General features: G+C 31.3%; 1 protein-coding gene across 19 annotated transcripts in view; it reads right to left on the bottom strand.

Moving 5' to 3' along the window:
• Positions 1-25624, bottom strand: part of LOC130900749 (PDZ and LIM domain protein Zasp) — a 101619-nt gene that overhangs the window by 9582 nt on the left and 66413 nt on the right. The window contains exons 6-13 of one of the 19 annotated variants that reach the window (XM_057811590.1): positions 24862-25006; positions 17394-17480; positions 15600-15701; positions 15378-15486; positions 12530-12673; positions 9642-9801; positions 8883-8924; positions 731-857 (exon numbers count right to left, since the gene is read on the bottom strand). In XM_057811590.1, coding sequence (XP_057667573.1) covers positions 731-857; positions 8883-8924; positions 9642-9801; positions 12530-12673; positions 15378-15486; positions 15600-15701; positions 17394-17480; positions 24862-25006 — 916 coding nt within the window. Of the gene's footprint in view, positions 1-730; positions 8728-8882; positions 8925-9641; positions 9802-12529; positions 12674-15377; positions 15487-15599; positions 15702-17393; positions 17481-22720; positions 22926-24861; positions 25007-25624 lie in introns of those variants that run through there. The other 18 variants (XM_057811588.1, XM_057811594.1, XM_057811589.1 and 15 more) reach the window with 18 other exon arrangements.

Raw genomic sequence — 25624 nt, 5'->3', positions numbered from 1 at the left:
ATAAGGCTATAAATTTTACTTAAATTATTTAGGTCTTTTTCCTCATTTATAGCTTTTTCGTTTTTATGAATGTGAACCATATCTAAAAATTCTCTTTTTCTTGTATTTGATTCCGTTCCAACAATTTTTAAATATTTAATTTATGTTTTTCCCAACAACTATCGCGTTATTTCAATAAATATGATATTAGTATAAGGCATAAAGGACATAATACATTATACAAATATTTCACTGCTAACTAAAATCTCAAATCCCAGAAACAGAAATATTATATATTACTGTCTACATAGGGCAGACATCTCAGTATTTAGAAAATAGATCATCAATACAACAAAAAAAATAAAACTGCATAAATGTACGACGAAATCACAGAAAAACACAATTTCAATTATAAAGATTCAAAAAATTTTTATAAAAATATTTTGATAAAGAATAAAAGAAGTCAAATTTTCATCTGTCTCCAAAAAATTATAACAAACAAATAATTTTAAATCCTAGAAACCTAGAATCAAGAACATTAGAAGCATGAAAATATCAAAAGGTCTACCAAAAAATAGCAAATTCAAGAAATATATATATTTATATATATATCAAAAAATGATGATTCGATTTTCCTTTTATTTCACACAAACGAAAATTTGGAAAAAATTCACAAAGTTACAAAAAAAAACAATATAAATAAATGCAAAACGAAGAGAAGCCACAAAACAATCAACCCTCGTTTATCTACCTGACTTGCATGTTACAGCTACCACATAGAGGAATTCTCGCCCCACCAATAGCAGCAGGGTTCAAGACACCTCTACCACGTCTGGGTGCTACTTTAACGCCTGCAGCTTGTTTGCCGCTTCCTGCACCTGTATCGGGTTGGGAAACAGAGGGTACATTAGGTTTTTTCGAGGTACTAGGAGGAGTAACATGCTTCAAAGGCGCTATTGTGCTAGGTGCATAGACATGCTTTGTTGCGGAAGAAGCTGCATTATAAGCCAACGTTTGAGCAGGTGTTGATACTATATTTTGCGCTGTAGCGGCAAATTGTGATTTTTGTGATGGAATAGTACGCTGAGGATCTGTGATATGTCTTTTCGCGTTAGATGGTTCAAGAGCAGGCACGTTAACAGATGTAAAAGGATACTTCTTACTATCAGTGGTACTTAAATGCTTCTCAGTTTGAATATTAACTTCTTTTTGAGATCTTTCATATTCTTCCGTAACAACTTTTTTTCTTTGAACTTGTGTCAAGCCATCTGCTGATCTTTCTACCGATTCACTTTGAGACTTTCTTAGTTGTTCTAAATGAGCTTGCCGTAACTGTTCATCGACAGAAGTAGACATAACAGTATCTCCGAATTTAGAAACACTTTTTTCTGATCTTTGAGCTTCTAATCGATCAGTTTTTTCCAATGCAAAATTTTGAACATGCTGGCAACTTGTAACTTGCTGCTGGGAAATAGGAAAACTCTGAGTTTGGACTGAAGATGTATACATCTGAGGGTTCTGCTCTGACTGTTGCGAAGCATGAATTCCCTGAAGTTCCTCAATCATATCCCTCTTGAATTGATATTCCGGTAAATATTGTGTTAAACTATCTCGAGCCTGATCAATTCTTATTGTTTCTGGATTTGGTAGTGGTTTTGAAGATTTCAAAGGGTTTTCTGGAGGTCCAGGTGCTGGAGAAATTGCTCTTCCTCGTGTTGGTGATGTTCCTCTATCTATACCACCTGGTAATGGACTGGGTGATCTGGAAACAGCTGGGCTTCTCGGATCGAATATATTACTATGACGAGCGGACATAGGCTGTGGAACTAAATTAGCTTGATAATATGGTAATAACGGAGACTTATTACCAATTCTACTCGGTGTTATAGCACCAGGTCTTGAAGAAAATGAATCGATCGGTGGATTCTCTTTCACTTTATCGTTTTCTGTTTCAACTTTAATTATTGGTTTCTGAGAAGGTAAGACTTTTGTGGAATCCTGCATTGTTGCTTCGGTAGATTTTTTAGTTTCTTCTCTCATTTGTTCTTGCAACCGTAATTCAGCTTGACGTTTTTTTTCCAATAGTATCAATTCTGATTCGGCTTCCGCAGATAATTCAACCTGATACTGTGGTAATTGTTTGGGTTTTTTAAGCGCAACTTGTGGCGCAGCTTTCACTGGCACGGCTTCTTCTGCTTGTTTTGCTACTGAATCTTCGATCCGTTGTACTATCTTTTGCTGTTTCTGAACTTGTTCAAATTTTTTAACAGTTTGTTGCTTTTCAGTTTTTTCTTCAGTTACTGTTTCTCTCTGTACAAAACCCGGTCTTGTTTCAATAGTTTTTATAACGGGTTCAGTAGGAGGAGGTGAAAGTATTGGAGGAGTTGTTCTAACATCAACTGAAAATTGAGAGATGTCACCTTTGTTCTGGAAGGAGCATGAAAATCCTTGAAATATTGGAGCAATATTATGACTAGATTTTTGGTTTTCATCCAAAACAATTTGGATAAGTTCAGGATTTTGCACCGTCTCCCGTTGAATTGTTGTTGTTTTTTTGGTATTGCTTTCCTCTCTATGCTCTTCTGATTCTTCTGCTTTAGTTTTCTCATATAAAACAGAAGGGGGATAATAACTTGGAGGCTTCGGTTCTTTTTTTTGCATTTCGAAAGATGGAGGCAGTACATCAGGTTTTAAAGGTCTATTCACATCAGCTTTTGATCGTGGAGTTTCTTGTACTTTATTCGTATTTTCTGCAGGATTTGATTCAGTGAAAGGAGAATACGGTCTTTCTGGAGCTGTGGTTAAAGCTGCCAGCATACTCAGTTTCTGTTGTGGTTTTGGCAAGTCTTCTAATAATTTATCATTTGGATTTTTAAACTTCTTTCTAATAGGAGGAGCAGAGGAATCACCATCTATACATCCATACTGTTCAGGAGGCAGTACTGGTCTTTCGGGAGGAAAATATGGTTCGGTTTCTTCTGGAAGAGGAACTGCTTCTTTATGTGTTCCACTAGGTATGAAAGGCTCTGAAGGTGCTACCGATAAAGCTGAAACGAGAGCACTGGAAGAATGTTTAGTAGGAATCGATGCAAACGTATCTTTATCGGGTGAAGTTGTTCGAATAGCTTGTGTTAGTGGTGATTCCCATTTCAAAGGAACAGCATTCTCAATGCTCGGTGTTATACGTTCTAATGTATTCGGGCTAAATTCTGTTGGCCGTTTTAGGTCGCAGCTATCTTCTTTTTGACAACAAAATTCTGATTTTGGACATGATTCAGTATTATCCTCAAGTTTTTGAGGAGACGGTGGTTTGTTTGGAATATTTATTGCCACATCTTGGGTCAAAGATGGTGGAGTATTTCTTTTGACAATGTTTTCTACCAATAATTGAGTACCTAACGTTTCTGTTAAAGCCTCTCGACACTCTTCAGTACTCTTACGCCTACTAGAAAATTGTGAATATAAACCTTGAGAATATTGAGCCATGGTGTTAATTTCTTCAATTTCTGAACAATATTCGTCTGCTTCTAGCTCTTTTTCTTTTCTCTTTTTTATTATTTTTTGCTCGATTTGAGATGGAGGAGGATAGAACAAGGGACACGCAGTAGGGACTTCTGGTTCTTCTTGGGGAGGGGGCCACACAATGTTTTCGGTAACTTGTACTATTCAAACAAACACAAAGAGTGGAGGATTATGGAAAGGGAAAGGAGAAAAGATGTGAAAATAAAGTTAATAAGCTTCTTTTAGTGCATATAATAATTACAGTCCAATATCTATATTTTGAATTGCTATTAACAATAAGGCGATAGAGCTTATTCGAAGGAAAACAATATTAAATTATATATAATCTCTATAAAGGTAATAGCATATTTAACTATTTTAATTTCACTTACATAATGATGGTTATTATATCAACATGTCTCCATAAATTTCAAATACAAAGAAAGTATGATGAATATTTTTTAGGTGTATTATTAGAAATTACCATCGACACCAATCAATAATGACGTTGAGTCGAAAGTAAGGAATTACCAATCGACTCAAACTTACACAGAATATATACTCGGATATTAATTTAAAATATCTGCAAAAATAAAAAAAAAACTGAGTATGAATAGATTGAGATAAGAAGTACTGAGGAAGTTTCTAGGAAACTAGAAACAGAAGTACGGTACCTCCACCTCAACATAGCGTTAAAAGAAACAGTGAGAACCCTATAAAACAGAACGTCTGTACAAGCATAGAGAGAAGACAAAATATTTTATTGGGTCTTGGAGTGGGACAATAAATACGAAAGAAAATTGGAATGTGACGAATTCAAATTTAGAATGATACCGAATCCTGGATATTTGGTTGTAAAAAATAATTGGCGTGGATATGAAATATAGAATAATATTGGAAAATTGACAAAGACAATGACTTCAACAAAATTGAATCAAGAATATAAAAAGTAGCGATACGTCAAGTTACAGCCTAAGAAAGGCTCAAAGGTTTGTCGAGCTATAACTATTTTTACATTACATATCGTCAGCTGGTGCGGTTGGCACAATCAGAAGGTGCTTGCCGCTCCGTCTTATGCATACTGACAAAATTTTGAATATCAACAATACAGTTTGAATTCGGTCTACTAAAAATTGAAAAGAATAACACACCAGTCTACTTTTGGATGGCAGTTGAACAAAGTATCACAAAGAATATTGTATCTAAGATTGAGGAAGGTTTTCCAATTAACTGTATTTGAAGTAATATTTTGTTCTTGAAAACAAAATTTATAATAAATAAGGTCTTTATACGATCCGCCTCATAAGTCTATTTTCGAACATAGGTCCCTTCCTTTTTTCATGATTTTCTTTATTAAGAGATTTGCGTCCATTTTGATTGTTTTGTCAAATCGTCTCATAAAAACATTTTGGTCCTTCCCTTCTACTTAAAGATCCAAGGGTAATAATATCTGATCCCATCATCTTTATGTCGTTAAGTCTTGTGAATTTCCATTTTAACTTATTTGCTTTGTTATGGATCTAGTTGTTTCTTCTTTTATGTAACCAAGAAATTACCTTTGTCTTTTTAAAAACAAAAACATGTTGAAATAAGTAACAAATTTCATTCAAAGTTTATTAAGTTTCAATTGTAACTCTGGCAAATAAGAAATCTCTAAAAATGAAAGTTTGATCAATGTAAAACATTATTTCGCTGAGATTTCTATTTCAACACAATCAAATTACTCTTAATTATAATTTAGAAAAAAAAAAGGTTTGAATTAACACAATGATCGATAAATAGGATTTCAAAAGTTTTTAATCGACCGGTTCTCGGTTTGGGAATAAATTTAACAGCGCATATGAAAACTATAGTAGTATAGATATAGGACTTGTAATGAGGTTATTATAAAATAGTATAACTGAACCTATTTCCAATATAGCTATTTTTTGGAATTGCTGGGAAGGTAATAAGGATATTTACAAAGGATTAAAGCATATACTCTCAATAATATCTGCGAATCACCCAAAAATATCTATTTTCAAATCATACAAGTTTACTTTTAATTTCTTGTATATATCTAATTGAAGATCAGCGTGCATTTGATTACCTATATTACACTTTATAAAAAAAAATGTCTATATCGATTTTGTTGCAATTTCCTAAATTTTACATATGAGTTATAAGGCCAAGCAATAAGAATGTAATAAGTGAATTTTGCCGACTATGCTATCAAATGGAAAGTAATTTTTACTTCATTTCTAGGGGATGATCCGCTTCTTTTCTTTATTTCATCAAGCAAACTCAATGACATTTATAATTTCTAGACAAATAAATCATAGAATGAACCGTATCGCTTTTATGATCGGATAATTTGGGTGACAAAAATGTGCAAAAACTAGAAAATTTTATATCTATATCCAAAACATACAAAAAATTGATGCTGTAAATTCGCAGAAATATGGAGCAGATAGATGTTCAAATGGATCATTCTGGAAATAAGATTATTACGTTACGTACTAGTGTGTTAGCTTTGGTAAAACTTTTTTTCCTTCTGTTCAAAATTTAAATAGTTCTCGTCCACAGAATATGCCGACCTAATTTTTGTTGATGGGTTCTGTATGGTAACGGTAGAGCTGCTCATACCAATGGCACTTTTCATAGTAGCACAGACATTATTGACGGTGTTACTATGAACCATATAGAAGCACTAAGCAAGTAATTCGAGAACTTAATGTTACTCAATCAAAATTAAGTAGAGCCTTACAAATGGTTCAGCGACCACATACTGGAGATGAAATCCATAGGTTGGAATTTTGAATCAACAATCATCGACCAACGCTATACATGACACTATGTACACATCAATTCCAATTTAAAAGAGACGTGATAAATAATTTCTGTGATTTATATGTGTGACGAGAGGAAAATCCCCAGACTATTCGAGAATGTCATTCTTAGTTAAGGTTTTTGGTTAACGTGCTGATTGTTGTTGTAAATGACCAATTAGTAAATCCTCACTTTTTTATGGTCCCTCAAGAGGACAGGTACATTTCCACTTTCTACAAAGTATTTTGCCGAATTTGCTTGTTAACGCGAACTCTTCAGTATTGAGTATGTAAAGTTCCTTATGACATACCCTGTATAAGCAAAATAGTTCTTAGAGGAAATGCGGGGATGATTCAAGGTTTACATTACTTATATAAACATACAACTTGCATTACTTATTAATTCGCCAAGTATCTAGATTGTCTTCAAATCGTCGCCAAAACCTATTATAAATAAATATAAATCAATTGAAATTCAACGCGCATCAACAACTGCAATTATAAGTAAACCAAGATGGTTTTATTGGCAAGTAATAAAAAATAGAATCACCAAACACTCACTCAAATACAATTATCAAATTAGAGAAAGTTATTGTCACTTAAGTATATATTTTTATAAGAAAATGAGACGGACTAGCAAAACATATTATTTTTAACCAGAATTGAGATAGATGAAAGACTTACCAAAGTTATCTTTATTAGTCGTGAAATAAAGTAACTTTTTTACCCGTTAAACCATTCGTTTTTATTTCTTCACTTATCAAGCAATTGAAATTGTACTCAAATGCTTCCTAAGGAGATAAAAGGATATTGATGGCATAGTAAACTTATGGACAGTTATACCGGTTTGAGTGTTCTGAGGTATTGACGATTGACTTCAATATTACAAATATAATTTCGGGTTTTGGTGTTGCGGGCTGAGGTTTCAAAATAAAACCGTCTAAGAGTTCTTTCAAAGATCCAAGTCCAAGATCTTTTATTTATCTTTATCAATGTTAAAATATCTGGTACATAATAACTCAAACGTTGATGAAGATGAACAAGAAAACAAAAAATTGTGAAATTAAAAGTAAAACAATAATCAGATAGTGTTAATATAAATATCAATGCTTCTAAATGTTCTTGATTTTAGGTCTCTTCTGTTTTAAAATTAGTTTTTTTTATCAAAATATATTGATAAAGATTCAAAGAAAATTCGTAACGTTAAATTTTATCTTTCTCTTAAAACAAAAGAGACCTAAAATCAAGAACATTTAGAAGCATATCAAAAGGTACAAGAAATAAGAAATTGAGGAAATGTCTGTACATGTACATATATATAAATGAATAGGACACAGCATCTAAAATATATATAGGTACATATTACTTATAAACATTCGAAAGATAGTCACATTTAACACCGAGATAAACCACATCCGTACGGTTATTAACGGTTTGATTCAGTATATCATTTTGCTGATGGTTCTTTTTCCATATTTATGTTCCTTATCAAAAATTTTCACATCATGAAAATTAATGTTGTGACCATCAGTGAAATGATGATAGGCCAAAGATGTTTCATCTCCTTTGTTTTTATTATTTCCTCTACAATCATATTTATGCTGATATATTCTGGATTTCAAGTACTGTTTAGTTATACCAATGTTACTCTTATTGCAGTCTGAATAATTTATTTTATAAATCACACTGGAATGCTGGAGTTTAGGTGTTTTGTATTTGATATATTTGAATAAGTTGCTAACTTTGTTTATTGAGTAGAATTTCAGCTCACAATTATTTGATGAATGCGTTTTGAAGAAGTTTCGAAGTTTCTCCGACAATCCTCTACCGAATGATAAATAATTGACAAATAGGTTTTTCAAACCTTCAGCTTCAGGCCGACTACTCAACTTTTATTCGAACCATCCTCGGAGACCTAACTTAAGAAACAATAAAAGTAACCCTGATTTCTATACTGATAATAATAATGGAATCAAACTAATTTTCAAAGTTAATTGTTACCCAAGAGAGCTGGTTATTAAAATTATAAATGAGAGCAAACATAACGTAATAACGAAAATAAATTTTATTATATATGAGAGGATTGTCTAATTTCACAACTTTTTGTTTACTTGTTTATCTTCACCAACGTTAATAGTACAACATATTTTTAGCCTCGATAAAGATCAAATGAAAGATCGAGAAGTTGGCATTTTAAAAAACTTGGGTAGTTTTATTTTGAGTCCTCAACTCACAACACCATTCTAAACTACATACTAGGAAGGACAATAATTTCAACAATGAAATTACAAATACAGTATAAAAAAATTGAAGGTATACTAGAAGTTTTAAGCAAATTCCATGTTGCTTGGCCTAATATCAAAAGCAGTTAGCTAAATATTAATAACTAGTTATTCAACGACTAAGGAAAAAGGACGAGGTTTCGAATTAAAAGAAGGAGCTGAAAAACAATAAATATTTCTTTATATAATTTCTTTTAAACAATATCGTTATACTATTTTATTAAAATGTTATTTTTTAGTTTTTACAGGTAGTATATAGCGAAGCGAAGATAAATCGGTGTTGTTAAAAATACTGTTAAACCGTAAATGGTACCTTTGAAAAGACCACCAGCTGGTTTAACAGAAGAAAAACGTCCTAAAGGATAATAAGACATATTTAATACAGAAAAATACGTCTAAACTAAAGGGTACTGAATGTTTTATAACGACATGCTTGGGAGACACAGTAACTAAAAAATATTATGAATGAAATTAAAAAGAAAACTTAATAGGTGTGATGAATTTTTTTCTAGATTCTACACATTGTATTTTAGTATTGGAAAAAATTATTGTTGTTGGTTGAAAGAAACAATACCTTCATAATCAGTTCTAAGTGATCCGAAGGTCATATTACAATCTTCAATTAATAAATATTATCAAATGTTTCTTGAACGATGAGATCGAAAAGGATATAAAACCTCTTCAGATAGTTTCATTTATATTCGCAATTGACTTTATGAGGTTTTATATATTTATTTTTCAGAAATTTGCTGTTCAATGTATTTCACAAATATTTGATCAGTATTGATAGGGGTTCGTTGAATTTGAACTAGTTGATTTCCATTAATTTTGCTGTTACAATTGATCTAATGGTTTCTTAAAGCAAACATTCATATTAACGAGTCTAAGTTGTCCCTAAGAAAGTATTTCACTACAGGCAAATTGCGTTTAATTTTTAATATTATTTTTCAGTAAAATTATACCCAAGTCTCGGAATAGTTTACTTACTCAATTCTCAATAACTGATCGGTGAACTGTTTATATTTTCTAGTTTTGATCTATGGTAGTAATATTTATACATCAAATAACATACCTGATGATGGACTATAGGCAGATGGAGTGTATGAATGACTATTAAAAGATGGCGCTGGTGCGGGGGCGACTGGAGAGAGTGGAGCTGCTCTTGGTAAAGTGTTCGACGGGGAAAGTGGAGCAGTTACGCTGGAGAAAGGTTTCGGGCCAGTGACGTTCGTCTAAGAAAAAAAATGAAAGCTTACAATTATATAATAAATTATTTATAGTGTTATCATTTTTGCACCCAATTATATGAAAAGTGTGTTTAATATTCACTATTAATAAGAAATTATTTTCTATAGAAATTGATGACTAAAAGTGAATATGAGGTCAAAAAAAGAGTCCCCATTGAGTGGTCATCAGCAGAATCACTAGACCATAGATTGTTTGGTTGAAGAAATGTTTAAAACGCTAGGTTTATACTTATAAACTAGACATCAACGAAATTGAATGTATACTAATAATTGGGAGCACCACAAAATTTACAGAAGGTTAGAAGTACTTTAATTATAGATTTATTGCATTAGAATAGTTCGAGTGAACAGTTTTTCAATTTTTATACCAATCGTTCCATATGAAAAACATAAGCAAAAAGTACTTGGAATGTTTCATCTCTGAAAAGTTTAGACATAAAAAGTGAACAACCATTATTCCATTGATGAAGAAATGTTGAGAAGTCACATTCAACTCAAAAGACAAATAGAAAAATTAATAAACATTTACGTACTAGAAGACGCAACGTTGAAACAGACATGATGTATTAACGACAAAAATATCACAGAAATGTTGTGGTGAAATTTGACTTCTTTTGAAAAATCTATTTCCCTGGAATAACCGACAAATGAGTTTCATAAAATTATTGTTTCAAGCGATGTGTGTAAGCTTGCAAGATTTGCTGATAGCCCAATCGATAACATTTAATTACAGCTCTAGTCAAGAGAGTTGAAAAGCTTGCATTAATGCGTGGATCATTAGTGATATATTGAGAACTGGCAACACTGTAATTGTGGTTGGAAAATAACATTTTCATGTGAAATTTTCTGTACTGGTACTGTATGGTCATATTAGAGCTATTTCTGTATAGAATCAAAAGGCTTCTATTCCATATTTGCAGAAAAAAAATTATGGAACTTTTGTGATGGATGGAGGGATAAAAATCGAGTTTGCTTATTTGGCAATCAATAGGATAACTCACAACCAAACTATACCGAATAAATTTCATCTCACGCAAAAATTTATATTTATGTCTTGAGAACGAAGTTCTAGACCAGATATAAGATTCATCAGTTGCTATTCCCACTTTATCCTTAGAAATTTCCAAAATTAAATGAAAAAGCTGAAAGCATGGCATTTTGTTTTGATATTTCAATATAAAGCAGCATCGTACTCATACTGAATAATTTACTCACAGAATCACTTGAAATATACTATGTAAAAAAATGCTTTACAAAATGCTGTTATTATGAAGAATAATTATTCCACATTCGACCCTGTTTTGAGCTAAATATGTGAGGTTTATACATTGCACAACTAAACCATTGTCTAAAAATCGTTACTAGAGAACCAGTGAAAAAAATCGTGTAAAAAATATGTTCAACAATTGATTATAAACAAAATTGAAAAACGCTAAAAACATAATAGGGAAGTATGAGAATAAAAATTTATTATTCAAGTTTAAAAAGCTAAAAATGAAATTAGTCAGCTATAATATCGGATTCAAGTGGTAGTGACAGTGGGATCGTAACTATTTGTGTTTGTTATGAATAAATTGTACACTACCAATTTGTATTTTGACACTTGTTTGTGCAACACATGAAAACAAAATCTGATAATAATCCTAGTGTATGTACAAGATATATCTAAATGCATGCGACAGAATTCAAGAGGTAATTAATTACCTGTTGTGTTGGATCTTTTACTTCTACAATTTTTAATTTAATGCTTAGATTATTGAACCCGTCATTATTCATGTTAGGATAAAAAATTATAGATAGTGTGTTAATGCGAATTGTTTGAATCACTAGATACTTAAGATATGTAAAATTTATAAGCGTACTGATAACATTATAGGAAAAATCTCGTCCTGGCCGATCATCCGCCTTGGTTAACAAAAAAAAACATTGAGAGCGAGATTGAAGATTGAAGATTTGATCAGCAACACCGTAGGCATTTATCGAAAATCATTTACGTGTTATGTATACATTATGAAATGTATTAATTCAAATTTATGATGGAAATATTTTATAAAGGATGTAGTGAAAAGGTTGTATTAAAATTTTTGACTATAAAATATTGAAACCAAAAGAGAGCGATGTTTTTATTATTTTATAAGCTACAACCTCATGCAAAAATTTGATTCTCATGCAGTGTTGAAAAATATTATGGCTGCGTTCTTTTTTAAGAGAGGTTATATAGGAAATATTGCACTCGAAAATCTGCTGACTAATATATTAGAAAATGTACATAAGAGGTTTCAAATAAAATTTGCGTGGAATAGACTTATCCATTTTTTAGACAAAAAGGAAGTTGTAATATTCCACTCTGTCAATTCTATAGGGATTAAAAAAGATCAAATTAAGAAGATTAAATAGAATTTCTTAGAATAATCTTTGAATGTTTGAGTATCCGAAAATTTTCAGTGTGACTCTCGCATATAAAATGGCAAATGATTCAAACTTTTTCACAAGAGCAACCATTTATGTTAACACATTTTATTCACAACTATATACTTATTTTGAAAAAAATTATATGTAAATGAATTATTACAAGTAACTTTTGTTATTCTACAGCAAATGTTTGGCAACTTTTTTTATTAATTCTTCGAATGAATTTGAGGAATTGAAAGCTGTAGAATCATCGAAACAGAATGAATTATTAAAAAAACGCAAATCCATAGATATCACTTACCTTGTAAGTCAAATATTTGTTGAACGAAACAGGGGTAGAATTGCTTAATATATTATTATTACTAATGTTAGAATCGCTAACGTTAGATTTTGCTAATAGTGGTAATTCAGACGAGACATCGACATTCTCTTTAGTATCCTCTGCCTAAAATGTTTGCGAAAGTTAAGTTTGGTGTGTGTCATGCAAACAATACAGAGTGCTGTTAAATATAGAGAAAAAATGAGAGTATATAAAAAAGAAATTAAGTTTTTCGAATGCAATATCAATAATCGAACAAATCTGACAGAATAATAAAGTTCATCTTTTTGATCTCTAATACATAGCATTATAATAATCCAATCAAATTTCCGTGGAAATATTAGTAAATTATGAGTAGTCACTCATTTGATATGAAATTGATTTCTGAGAAAATTATGTTATTCTTTTCGTAAGCTGACAAACATACACCCTAAACAATACCTAAGAATATCGAGAAGTGCAGTTTTCGGCAACACAAGTTTGAATTGTGTAAAAAAGTTTTAAAAAATTGATAGAAATACTCAAAGACGTTACAGTTCGAGAAGTTTAAGCTCCAGTTCTCGTTCATAATCGAGATCAATATACCGTAAAACGACGGTTACGAAAATGTCGACAAAGCTTACCAATAATTCAATGTTAGGGTTATTGATTCAAAAATGATTCAATGCTAGGGATCTTGAAACGCTAATAATCCAATGTTAGGAATATTGAATTACAAATAATACAAATAATTGAATGTTAATAATAATTGAATCACAGTTAATTCAATGTTATGAAAATTCAATCAAGAATAATTGAATGTTAGGAACATTGCTCCACGAATAATTCAGTGTTAGCGATATTGAATCACGAATAATTCATTGTTAATGATATTGAATGGCGAATAATTCAATGTTAAGAATATTGAATCAAGAATAATTCAACGTTAAAAACATTGCTTCACGAATAATTCAATGTTAAGAATATTGAATCAAAAATAATTCAACGCTAGGAATATTGACGAAAATTTCAGTGTTAATGATATTGAATCATGAATAATTTACTGTTAGTGATATTGAATGGTGAATAATTCAATGTTAAAGACATTGCTTCACGATTAATTCAATGTTAAGAATATTGAATCAAGAATAATTCAACGTTAGGAACATTGCTTCACGATTAATTCAATGTTAAGAATATTGAATCAAGAATAATTCAACGTTAGGAACATTGCTTCACGAATAATTCAATGTTAAGAATATTGAATCAAAAATAATTCAACGCTAGGAATATTGACGAAAATTTCAGTGTTAATGATATTGAATCATGAATAATTTACTGTTAGTGATATTGAATGGTGAATAATTCAATGTTAAAGACATTGCTTCACGATTAATTCAATGTTAAGAATATTGAATCAAGAATAATTCAACGTTAGGAACATTGCTTCACGAATAATTCAATGTTAAGAATATTGAATCAAAAATAATTCAACGCTAGGAATATTGATGAAAATTTCAGTGTTAATGATATTGAATCATGAATAATTTACTGTTAGTGATATTGAATGGTGAATAATTCAATGTTAAAGACATTGCTTCACGACTAATTCAATGTTAAGAATATTGAATCAAGAATAATTCAACGTTAGGAACATTGCTTCACGAATAATTCAGTGTTAGGGATACTGAATCATGAATAATGTAATGTTAGTGATATTGAATGGCGAATAATTCAATATTAAGAATATTGCACCGTTCTGAAGTTTTCCAGTGCATGCTTAGTAGGTTATCCACATCCATAAGTCTTTGTTTTACTCTATTAGGAATTGGATTTGGTTGAATATTAATGGATAATACGCATGTATCTGTTAAAATACGACTGTGAAAATAGTTTCAACATTTGTAAACCTCCGGTTTTCCAATCACTGTTAGAAACATCTTTGCCTAATTTAAAAACTGTGTCATGTTGGTTAAGAACATCTAGACACTCTTGACATCGGCTTAACAATTTGTTTTTTTTTATTTCCCCTATCAATTGTAGCATACGCTCGATCTGGAAGAATGTGTGAGTGACCCACCACAGGGAATACCAGCTCGTTTATTTTCACGGTTCGTATGTGGCAAGAGCTATTTGAAAGACAAAGATAAAAAAATAGTATTGGTTAAGTAGATTTGGTGCCATGTTAAACAAATTAGATAGATTTTATTCTAAAGCTAATTTTTAAATATAATTTTACATTAGATTTGGAATATGAAACCAGATAACTAATAATAGATAGATAAATAATATATTGAAAAGTTAGATGTTGATTATAGGTTAGGCTAGGCGTCTTTCAGGACTTTTAGGAAACTATAACCGAGGTTAAGGTAGATCACCAATCAGGTGATTGTAAATCCTAACCCAGAATGAGATTCAGATTTGTGCGTTGTTTCTTCGATTATATTTATTTAGTATAATAGATTTCACATGTTGGTGAGAAATTATCAACAAATCACCCCTTCACACGGATCTTGCAATTAAGGGAACGTGATCCGGTTCAATTCCCGATTATATAGATCATGATTGGGTTAACTCGATCAAAGTTACCAGAAAGTTTTATTGAGTGTAGTTACTAGTATAGAATACTCAAATCTTAAGGAATCATTTTTAGGGTTGTGTGTGCAATAAATTTTAAGAAAATTTTCTCTGATAACAAGTCTACAACAACTACAGATTCATTTCAGTTCAGTTTTCATAATTTCATTTACTGTAATTTATCTTTAATATTTACTCTTTTTTTGCATTAGAAAAACTTTTTTCTTGTTTATATTCATTATGTGAGTACTGCTTAATGTTGTTGAACTTTTACCTGGAACTGATTACCAGCTGTATTTAACTTTGGCGATAATGGAGATGATGTTGGATAAGAATGACTAGAAAGGGCAGAAGATATGGCGTGAACCGGAGCTTTTCCACCACTGTAAAGAAAACACACAAACAAAATAAACAAAATGGTCTCTGGATAACCTACCATCAATAAATGATAGAATCATATTTTTGTCTCATAAGTTTTTGTAGGGTTTATACTTACGGTGGTACTGTTACTGGAACTAAATTTGGATTGGACTGATTTTTTAGAGCCGCTGATTTAGCATGGATGTCACAATACAATTTGTTGTTGATATTGTAGTAACTGCAAGAAAATAAATTGTGTCGTGAATGATATTATAGAAAATAGATATTGCAAAAAATGATTCCTCATTGGAAACCGTGGCTTAGATTGCAGAACACAAATTTAGTTAAAGAATGAATCGTGCATTTTTAGTTACTAGCTTGTTTGTTCCCAAAAAAATATCAATTTAAAATTTTCTGATATAGATGCTGCGACCTTTCTATTGTTACTGGTTTTTTCACACTTTCACACACAAAATTTGGAAAAATATCATGACGAAATATTCTACTTAAAAATTAAGTGATTTTCATAGGTACAATATTAAAAATTTGCATACTAAAGGGAAAAATATTATAAATATGAGCGGTATTAGATTCCCCATTTGTTCATAGCGAGATGATTTATATACGTCTGTTTGTGGAAGTTATAGTTTCAGTTTTGATAGTAATTAGACTCTAGTTTTGAAGAGAAGTTATATTTATTTCTTTCTTTATCATATGGGGGTCATAAACGATTCATCTATATTTTAAAAACTGAAGGTATAGAAAAATTTGTAGGCAGCGCATTTCCAGCATCAATTTTTTTTGTTGATCAATGTACCTAAAACAGCTCATTCATATCCTCATATAGCAACCAAAAATCGACTAGAAAAATTATGATATATTTACAATTGCATCATCTATCATCTTCTACTGTAAATTTTCTTATTATACTTTTGCAGCATCACAAGTTTAATACATATATGAGAATAGATCAAATCGAAATCAAAACTTATATGTAGTTCAAGAGAGAAAGTATAAACTTACTTTAAAGGGGCAAGTATTTACATGATATTTCAATTATGGTTGAAGGTGAAACTTGAAAAGGGGCAATGTTTGCATCGTCATCGTTTACGGAAAAGCCAAATAATTAGGGCAAAAGCAAAGTTTTTCAGCTTTTTAAAATATCTCGTGAATGGTGCAAAATATAAAAAAATTACCTCAGAAGAAAAAGTAATGCGAGAAAATTGTACTTAAAAAACGTAAGGAAAATCAAAATGGAGTTAGCGCTAGATAACATAACAGTTTTTTAATTTCCGGGAGTTATTTATTATTTGGCTCATTTTGGTGCTCCCAAATATTTGAATTGTTTTTTTTTTGAAATAACGCCTCCAACTTATGTCAATAATGACCTAATAATAATTTTTTTACAAATTTTTTGCTAAAAACTTTAATTTTGGGCAGAAAAAAATAAAATTGAGATTGTCGCCGTCTGCCCAATAGCATTTAAAAAAGTTTTTTTTAATCATTATTAAGTATTCAGCTTTAGTTGCGTATATCGTTTTTTTTTCAGGAAGTTAAATTGTAAAAATTGTTTTTGAAAATATCTATATACAGTACTTTGCGCGTATAGAGAGTCTCACTTACATTTTTAACATAATTTTTTGTGAAAAATAAGTCTTCTACAAAAAAATGTATTTTAACAATTGTTTTGTAAAATTTTTCTCATCATTTTTCTATAAAGAGTTTTCTTTCAAATTTTTCCCTGTTAATGACAATTTTATAAAAACTGTTTTCACCCTAATTATTTGGCATTTCCATGAACATAACCAAATTGAGTTTAGAACAAAGTTAATGAATTTAACAGATTAAAAGCTAGAGTGATACTTTCAATTGCATCCCAAATTGTCGTGAATAGTGATAATTATAAAATTGAGTATATCTACACACTTACCCGACGTTTTTCAACGAACTTCCACAAGTTGAACACTTGAAACATTCAACGTGCAAATTTTTGTCCTTTATCCTCACGAACACGCCCCTAAAAATAATTCTAATCAGATTCATGTGAAAATAATTTTTGATTTAATTATCAAATTTTACAGAATGTGGTAATTCAAATTAACATGAATCTCACATATGGATGGAAGTTTAGGTAAATAAATAAAAAGTGAAATCATGAATTTAAAATGTCTATATTTTAGTGACAAAAAATATATTGGAAACATTGTGAAAATTTTCCACAGACATCTTATATCTTCAATGTATTATTTTTCCTTACATTTATATTATATTCTCTTCCTTTTCTAATGAGTTTTATCCCACTATTATTTTTTATTTCACTTTTCACCATTTTTTCAAAGGCTTCAGCTCTGATCTAGTAGTTGGACTGTATCGAACGATTTTTCAAGATTTACGAAAAATGATAATTTAGAGGTATCATATTCGATTACATTAGGGCCTTCCTCTCTCAGTATTTTTATAAAAGTAGGGTTTTTTCCTGGCAAATAATTTTTTTCGTGATTTAAATGTTTCGCACAATAAAGGATAGTTAATTGCATATATTTTTCCACCTAATATATCAAGTTGTATCATTTTATTTTATTATACAATTTTAATCTCATCTTCTAACCTCAAATACGATTAATTAATCATTAACATTGATGAAGGTAAGAATTAATTCCAAGATAACAAATAGTTTTGGCAAAATTTTTTTAAAAGTTTTGGCCCTCCAGTTTTTCTATGACTGTAGTGTAGTTTGCTAGAAATGGAGGAAACATTTATTCAATAAATTCAATTTAAATTACCACAAAACTGCTGATAATTAAAAATAATCATAGTAGCGTGCCTAACTTTTCACCAATTCAATTTAATGTAATACTTTGAATAAAATTAACAAATTATAATTTGATTTGATTTCTAAAGCTTGTAAAATATGTGAAAATAACATTACAAGTTTATATAATTTTTTGTCGTACGAGCTGTCGTTTCGGAGTTATAGGAATCTGAAATTTCATTCATAAAAACTTTGTTCTAACCTAACTAAAAGAAACATTCTCGAGAGATCCTATTCAATATACCTCTATACTTTATACGTATATTAACCTGCAAATAAAGCTGCAGATGGGTTTTTCATCTATATTTTATCCACTGGTTTAGCAGCTGTCGGATAAGGAAGTTTGGCAATAGTGATAAATAAATATAACGGACTTGATTGGCTGTGTATTTTTTCCATAGACCAATAAACATAAACACTCTGGTTCATAGATCAATAAGTGAGATCATCATTTAATTTTTATTTTGATATGATGAATTTTGTTGATTACTCACTGGATAGTGATGAGGATATTGATCTTGTGGAAGTCCCAACACGAAAGAAAGCTTTATATAGTAAGGGAAAGAGTGGATAATTCTGAGAAAGGGAACGAGCACGACTTCCATGCTAGATTCCATCAGTTCTTTCATTTTCTTTTTTGTATTCTTCTGCTGGTTGAAAAATCTCAATAGTTAATTTCTCTCTTCCTCAGTAAAATTACTGCCTACCTTCTTAGTGTTAGTATTTTCCATGTCTTCAAAATAAATTCAGCTCACAAGGAACCAGTAGAAATTATCATATCTTATACAGACTGGGAACCAAATAAAGTTCACAACACAATATTTAGATTCATATTCAAATCCTGAAGTGAGAAATAACTATCTCACAATTCAACAAACAGATAAAAGCTATCCTGTTGTCGAAAAACCCAATTTTCACTAATTGTTAGCTGAGACTCTTCTCGCAGATAAATTGTAATTGATAAACCAGGCATAAGACAGATAAAAGAGGTATAAAATAAAGGTACCTATATGTGATAACACAAAGTATGAGAAAGAATTACAGCGGTACAAATAAACAAGAAAGATGAAAATTTAGAATTCAAAAACTACGGAGGACTCACTCTAGTGGAGAAAGTATATTACATGTATGGTTAAGGCCACCAACAGAAGATTGAAGGTAGTTTGTACGTAATAAATTACTAAAATTCTTTAGTATGACAATGTAATGTTAATAAATTGAGCTCAAGTTCTTAAATCAAAAGGTCAAAACCTATAACTCGATCATTTAAATTTGTAATAAAAGTTATATTATTTCTATATATCCATACTCTTCACACACACTGTATGAATTACAGGAGTGTTTAACTACATTATGATGATATACATATTCTGTATGAATCTGTTCGCAGAATCTAATTTATTACGAAGATATTTTTGCGAAATGATCTTAAAAAAATATGTTATTACGTTCTGCGAAGTCCAGTGAACGCAGCAAGACGAATTCAGCATTTATTAATAGTATTGTCTGATTTTTAAACGTTCTCACTTGAATTAAATAATAAATATTCTAAAAATATGTTAAGCACGCTACACCAATAGACACTAAATCATGCTGAAGGGAAATTTTTGCGATTTCAGAACAAGTTTGAGAGGAAAAAAAAGTTGCATCGAGGAAAACGTTCCATGCAAGTGTTGCAGTTCTATCAGGTTCTAGATAAATCACCAATTCAGAATTAATCGAAAGGTGAAGGGCAATCATGCAAAATTAACGAGCACGATTTTATTTCAATTCTATCTATATGTAAGAAAACTGAAACAATTTTTGCTCAATCGGTTTTGAATTAATTATTATTCAATATCTAATCATATATGTACTATACAATAGAAACAAAGTCGGAATTAATTAATCGTCCTTCTATTTTTGGCTATTTCGGTAGTCTCTTTCCAAATTAATTTTATCTGTTCTTTCTTTATATCTCTTCTCCATATTCGTACAGGTCTGCCTATTTTCATTTTGCTTTTTTTATTATAATTAATTTCTTTTCTGGTTATGTTTGTTGCTAGTTTTCGTAATATCTCACCTCCATTCTCGTTTCGTAATCGATCGATTTCGTCTATTCTCACTTCTTCCATTGTAATCCATTGGTGTTCATTACTTACCTATTTGGCAAAAAAATTGCAGATAACTCGTAGGTACTTGTTGATAAACGTTAGAATTTTCTGGAACATAAGCAAGCACTTCCACCCATGAAAGAGTTCTTGAAAACTATACATAAGTATACTCTACATATGTGGTTGGGTATTTAAGACGTGGGGAGACTTTTGAAACAAACCTGGTATGTCTGAAGGTACTTTAAATAAATTATCATGCGAAAGTTGGAGGAAACAAAAAATTAATGACACTTTGATACTTATTGAAAGCAAATTTGGAAAACTTGATGATGATGAAGCTGGATACTCATACATATTTGATATTCGACAAAGAGCACTAAGAGCAATCAAATAGAAAGTTCAAGAAAGATGTCATCCGTTTCATTTATATTTGGCAAATCTTATAGAGATTATTATCGGGGGCAAAAGTAAATAAAAATTATGATAATTTTTGAAAGAATGTGTATGTTCCACATAAAGAGTTTTTCGCGGAAATATAATAACAAACGATTAAAGTTTGTTGAAAAATTGCGTTGAACGTTGTGTTATTTTGATGCATTAGTGCAATTTATTTCAATTTTAGAATAGAAATTGCCTACAGAATAAAAGAGAAATAGTAAAATATTACAATTAACAATACAAATATACAACGATCGGATGTATATTTAGGCTGAGATTTCTATTGAACTGAACGATTACTCATGTTTTCAAGAAAAAACGCTTATTACGTGTTATGCTCTTATGTATATTACACTTGTGAGAAACAAAATCCACTCAGGCGTCACACTGCAATCGTAAGTTCCTAAAAAAAGAACTGAGCACGAAATTGTATTTTTTCTCAGTAAAATCTCAAAGCTTATAGCAATAACTTCAAAATGATAACAACCAACAATATGGTCTGATCGCTAACGACTTTTTTCATGTTTGTTTAGCATAGTGCTAATTAGGAGAAACTGACCCTTAGAGAAGATTATCTACTTGGCCTACCACTATCATTTGGCCATCAATCGTTAACATACATCTACGCTAACAACAAACAAGAATTCTACCTAAAAATGGGTACAACAACTGATAAAGTCGCTCAAGCGGTCACCCTGTTGCAAGAAGACCAGAGAAGTGGTCACTGCGCTGAACATAAGTCAGTCTGCTGTTTCCAGAGTTTACGTTCGTTTCCAAAAGACACGATTCCGAAAGAGAAAGGGACACATCCGAAAGAGATGATCGGTACATTGTTAGCACATCGGTGAGAAATTGGGTTTTCACTGCTGTTTAAGTCCAACAAGAGCTGAAAGTAACGCGAGGAGAGGCTGTGAGTGGCTAGACAGTCAGAAGAATTCTAAAAGCAGCTAGTCCTGAGCCAAAAAGGCCAACTACTGGCCCCAAATTAACCCGATCCCACCTAACAGTCCGTCTATAATTTGCCAGAGGACATTTTAATTGGACGAACAAAGGGGGTCCTTCCTCTTTTTCTCTTCTTAGACGAGGAAGTGTACTTGCATGGTAGCGATAGATGAGGACAAGTCTACAGAAGACCTAAAGAAAGATACAGGCAATGATGAATAAAAGAAAAAGTAGCTATTGCGAGGCTGGAGAGAAGTTCCTGGAAGGCTTGGGCGGTCATATCAATGGAAACAAAAACAGAGTTTTTATTGAAACAGCCGGTGGAACGAGATCACTGACGGCGAACCGATACATAGAATAAATTTCAGGAGATCATCTCGTTCACATACTCCAGGTTCCGTACGGCAGCATTCACAGGATGTCGATCTTGTCGCTTTAGATTCGCCAGTACGTAGCCTGGGCTTTAATCCTTTCGAGCATTCATGGGATGAACTTAAGAGGAAAATCCGGGCTGGAAATCCTGCACCACCATAGCATCGAACAAGGTGGATATAGTTTGAGCTTGTATTCTCTTTACGGTCAATTATAACCCATTTTGTTTGTTTATGTTTCTTTTTCGTTTGATATATTTTTTTATAATATAAATCTAAGATTAATGGCTTGGAGATGCTGGAGATCAGTAAAAGAATGCTGCAGATTTTTTGCTAGGGACTTTTGATTCCGAGCTTTTTTCTCACGAGTGTCAAACTTTCACAATGTGGATTTATGATTGAGGAAAAGCTATATACAGTAAAAAACTTATCTATCTACTTATTATTTATTTGTGTATTATTTCAGTTTTCTTAGCACTAAGACTAAATATATCATACACATGTCTATAGCCTTGACATATACTTTCATTTTTTTTGCAGTTTTAAGGAAAAAAATGGAAAAACAGCGACAGTACATAATCCAACATAAAGTTGGACTTACACAATAACCCTTTGACAATCAGTGCATATGGTCGCGCCTTCCGGCGCAGTAGGTTTCTCTGAATATCCTTGTGTTTGTGTACTGCCTACACTAACTGATCGGGACTGTTCGTTAAATGATCGTGTCTGTTCGGTAACTACCGGGGTCGTGGATTTTCGACCACCGATCGCGTGGCTGTGCGTCGAATAGAAATCGGAGCGAATTACTGTTGGGAAAAAAGCAAACGACTCAAAAATTATGTTTGTAGCGGTGTTGCAGTGGATGAGTTGGTTAAAAAATATGATAGTTGAGAAATTAGATTTTCCGTATTATTGAATTACAGATTGAGAATAAATTTAAATCGTTATTCTTTCTAACTGAAAAGAAAATTTCATTCGGATTGTCCGAGCAATGTGAACTTGAGATGACTCTGTATTAGATGTTTTAAATTACTTGGTATGGACTGAAGAAATTGAGCACTCATACAGAGTGAGTTTTATGTATGGAAGGCCACAATTATTTTGGAAACGGCTTGTACAATTTTTATAAATTATTTTGTACAAGGGCATCATCTAAAAAGTATTTTCCGTACGTTCCATTTTTCGGGAAATTCAGAATTCTATCGATGTAGAATTTTTATGGTTAAATGGCATAATTGTCGACGTCTTCTTTATTGTCAATTTTTTAAAAAATTTTTGGGAAGATCCAAAGAATGATATTTAGACAGTGATACATTCGAGTTATAGAATGGGTGCAACCTCCCGACCGTTCAATACAGCTTATGACAAGTAATCAAAAGTACATATTTGAAATCTGGCGTTGTGAATAATAGTCAATAGTATATGAAATTTTCAGCAAACTTAGAAACACGCGATTACTTTTAAACCATTCTAAATAGGCGTTTACATATACGATAACGTCCTCGATTGATAAAAATCCCTCGTCTGCAAGTGAAACTTTGAGGTTAGGAAATGAGGGAAAAGTCGCTGGGAGCCAAAGAGTGAATTTTTTTAATGTATGAGAAGATCTCTTATCTTGAGGAAAAAACAAAATATTCAACTGATTTTGCTTACGCTGCGTCAATACGCCTATTAAATGTTCATTTAATTCGCTCTTGGTCCAGAATTCAAAAGCAAACAAAGCGCTGACACCTTACGTATGCTTAATTCTCCAATCAGTATATGGCAAATGCGTTCTTCTGATATGCCGATAGGGTCTTCCATCTCTCTAATCTTAATCCGACGGTTGTTCAATACCACTTGGTGAGCTTTTTGGATCACTTGTTCTCAGCTAAGCTAATACAAGTTGGATATTAGCTGCTTAAAATTTTTAACAAATTGACGTGGATATCAAATTTCATTCAGTTAAGCTATATGCCATCCAAATATCGATAGTTTTTGCTATTCTAAACTATTTCATAATTGGTGCCCAGTATTATAGCGATATATTGATGTAGTTTGTTAAACTACAAAATTTCATACTTTCAGCTACAGTGAGGATGACTGCAAATAGCACAAATTCTTCTGCTTACTTGTAATGGGTGAAAAAGTTGATAACTTTCAGCAGAATTACTCACAAACAAAACTGTTTTTCAATTAATGTAATCTCAAATGTCACCTGAGAAACGTGCATCAATTTGACTTAGTCGAGATATTTTTTCTCGATATGATACAATCAAACAATCCTCTGTAAAAGTTGGAGAATATTTTTTAGATATCCAATTATTAAATAACTTTCGAAAAGCTTACTATTTTCTTTACAAAAAATATTGTTTTGTAGAAATCTACTATCGGCAAGAAGATTTATATGAATATTATTTACAAACGTGATACATTTTTGAGATAAATATTTTACAAAGCAGCTCGTCTTAATCTATTTTTTAACAACCCAAATTCAGCAATTTTTATTTTAAACTACTTCAGTACCGAGTTCGATATTCCAATCCTCCCACTTTCGTTCAATAAAGAAATGTTGTACATAACGAAATGGAAAAATAGAAGTTTGTTTTCAATAATACGGTCATTCGAACTTCTTCAACTATCCTACTTTTCAATTCAAAAAACCATCTTTGTAATAAAAAAACAAACAATTTTCCTCTCCTTTGGTATCCGTCAAAAGCAATATAAGCTGTAAAAAAAAACGTTTTCATATTGAGTACTCACACAATTAACCGTTCACAATCTGCACAAATGTTCTGTCCTGGAGGTAATTGAGGCTGTGGAGGTTGCGGCTTATTTTCCGGAGCTTGTACGTGCCTAAGACCTGCAATGCCGCTGTTCGGGGTCGTCACTACACCTGAATCCGGCTCTGTGGTTTTGTTATGGATAGTAAGAATACAACAGGTGGTAGAAGTTGTGTACAGTTTGGTGGTAAAGTCAATGTGAAGAAATTAATAAGAACAATAAAAAACAAATAGTAGAAAACTGTAATAGCGTTCTTATTTTGAATAATATATATATATATATATATATATATATATATATATATATATATATATATATATATATCAACTATTCTAAATTTTAATTACAATTTTAAAAGGAAAAGCTAATATTCTTCAGGCCAAAAATTACCTCATTAACTATATAATTATAACAAAAAAATTTACATTGAAATTAAACACATCATCCAGATGAAAGAAAGACATCATAAATGATTTTTGTTATATTCGTAGGGAAGAGTATATCGACAGAAAAGCTAAAAACACTGAAGAAGAAATGGAGTAACTCTTCATCAACATAAAATCATCAAAGGTAGATAGCAAATTAACTGTCAAATCAGAGAAGAAGACTGATAAGTTACGTACTAATAAATTGCAACAAAAAATCTTTAACCAACTCACTTCCGATGTACCAGTAAACTAACCTGATTGTTTAAAAAGCTTTGTTGTTCGACATGAAAAAAATGATCTTAACATTTTGGTCA

The sequence above is a fragment of the Diorhabda carinulata genome, chromosome X, assembly GCF_026250575.1.
Source record: "Diorhabda carinulata isolate Delta chromosome X, icDioCari1.1, whole genome shotgun sequence".
NCBI lineage: Eukaryota > Metazoa > Arthropoda > Insecta > Coleoptera > Chrysomelidae > Diorhabda > Diorhabda carinulata.
Note: the sequence above shows the minus strand (reverse complement) of the source record. Positions and strands in the feature narration are given on the sequence as shown.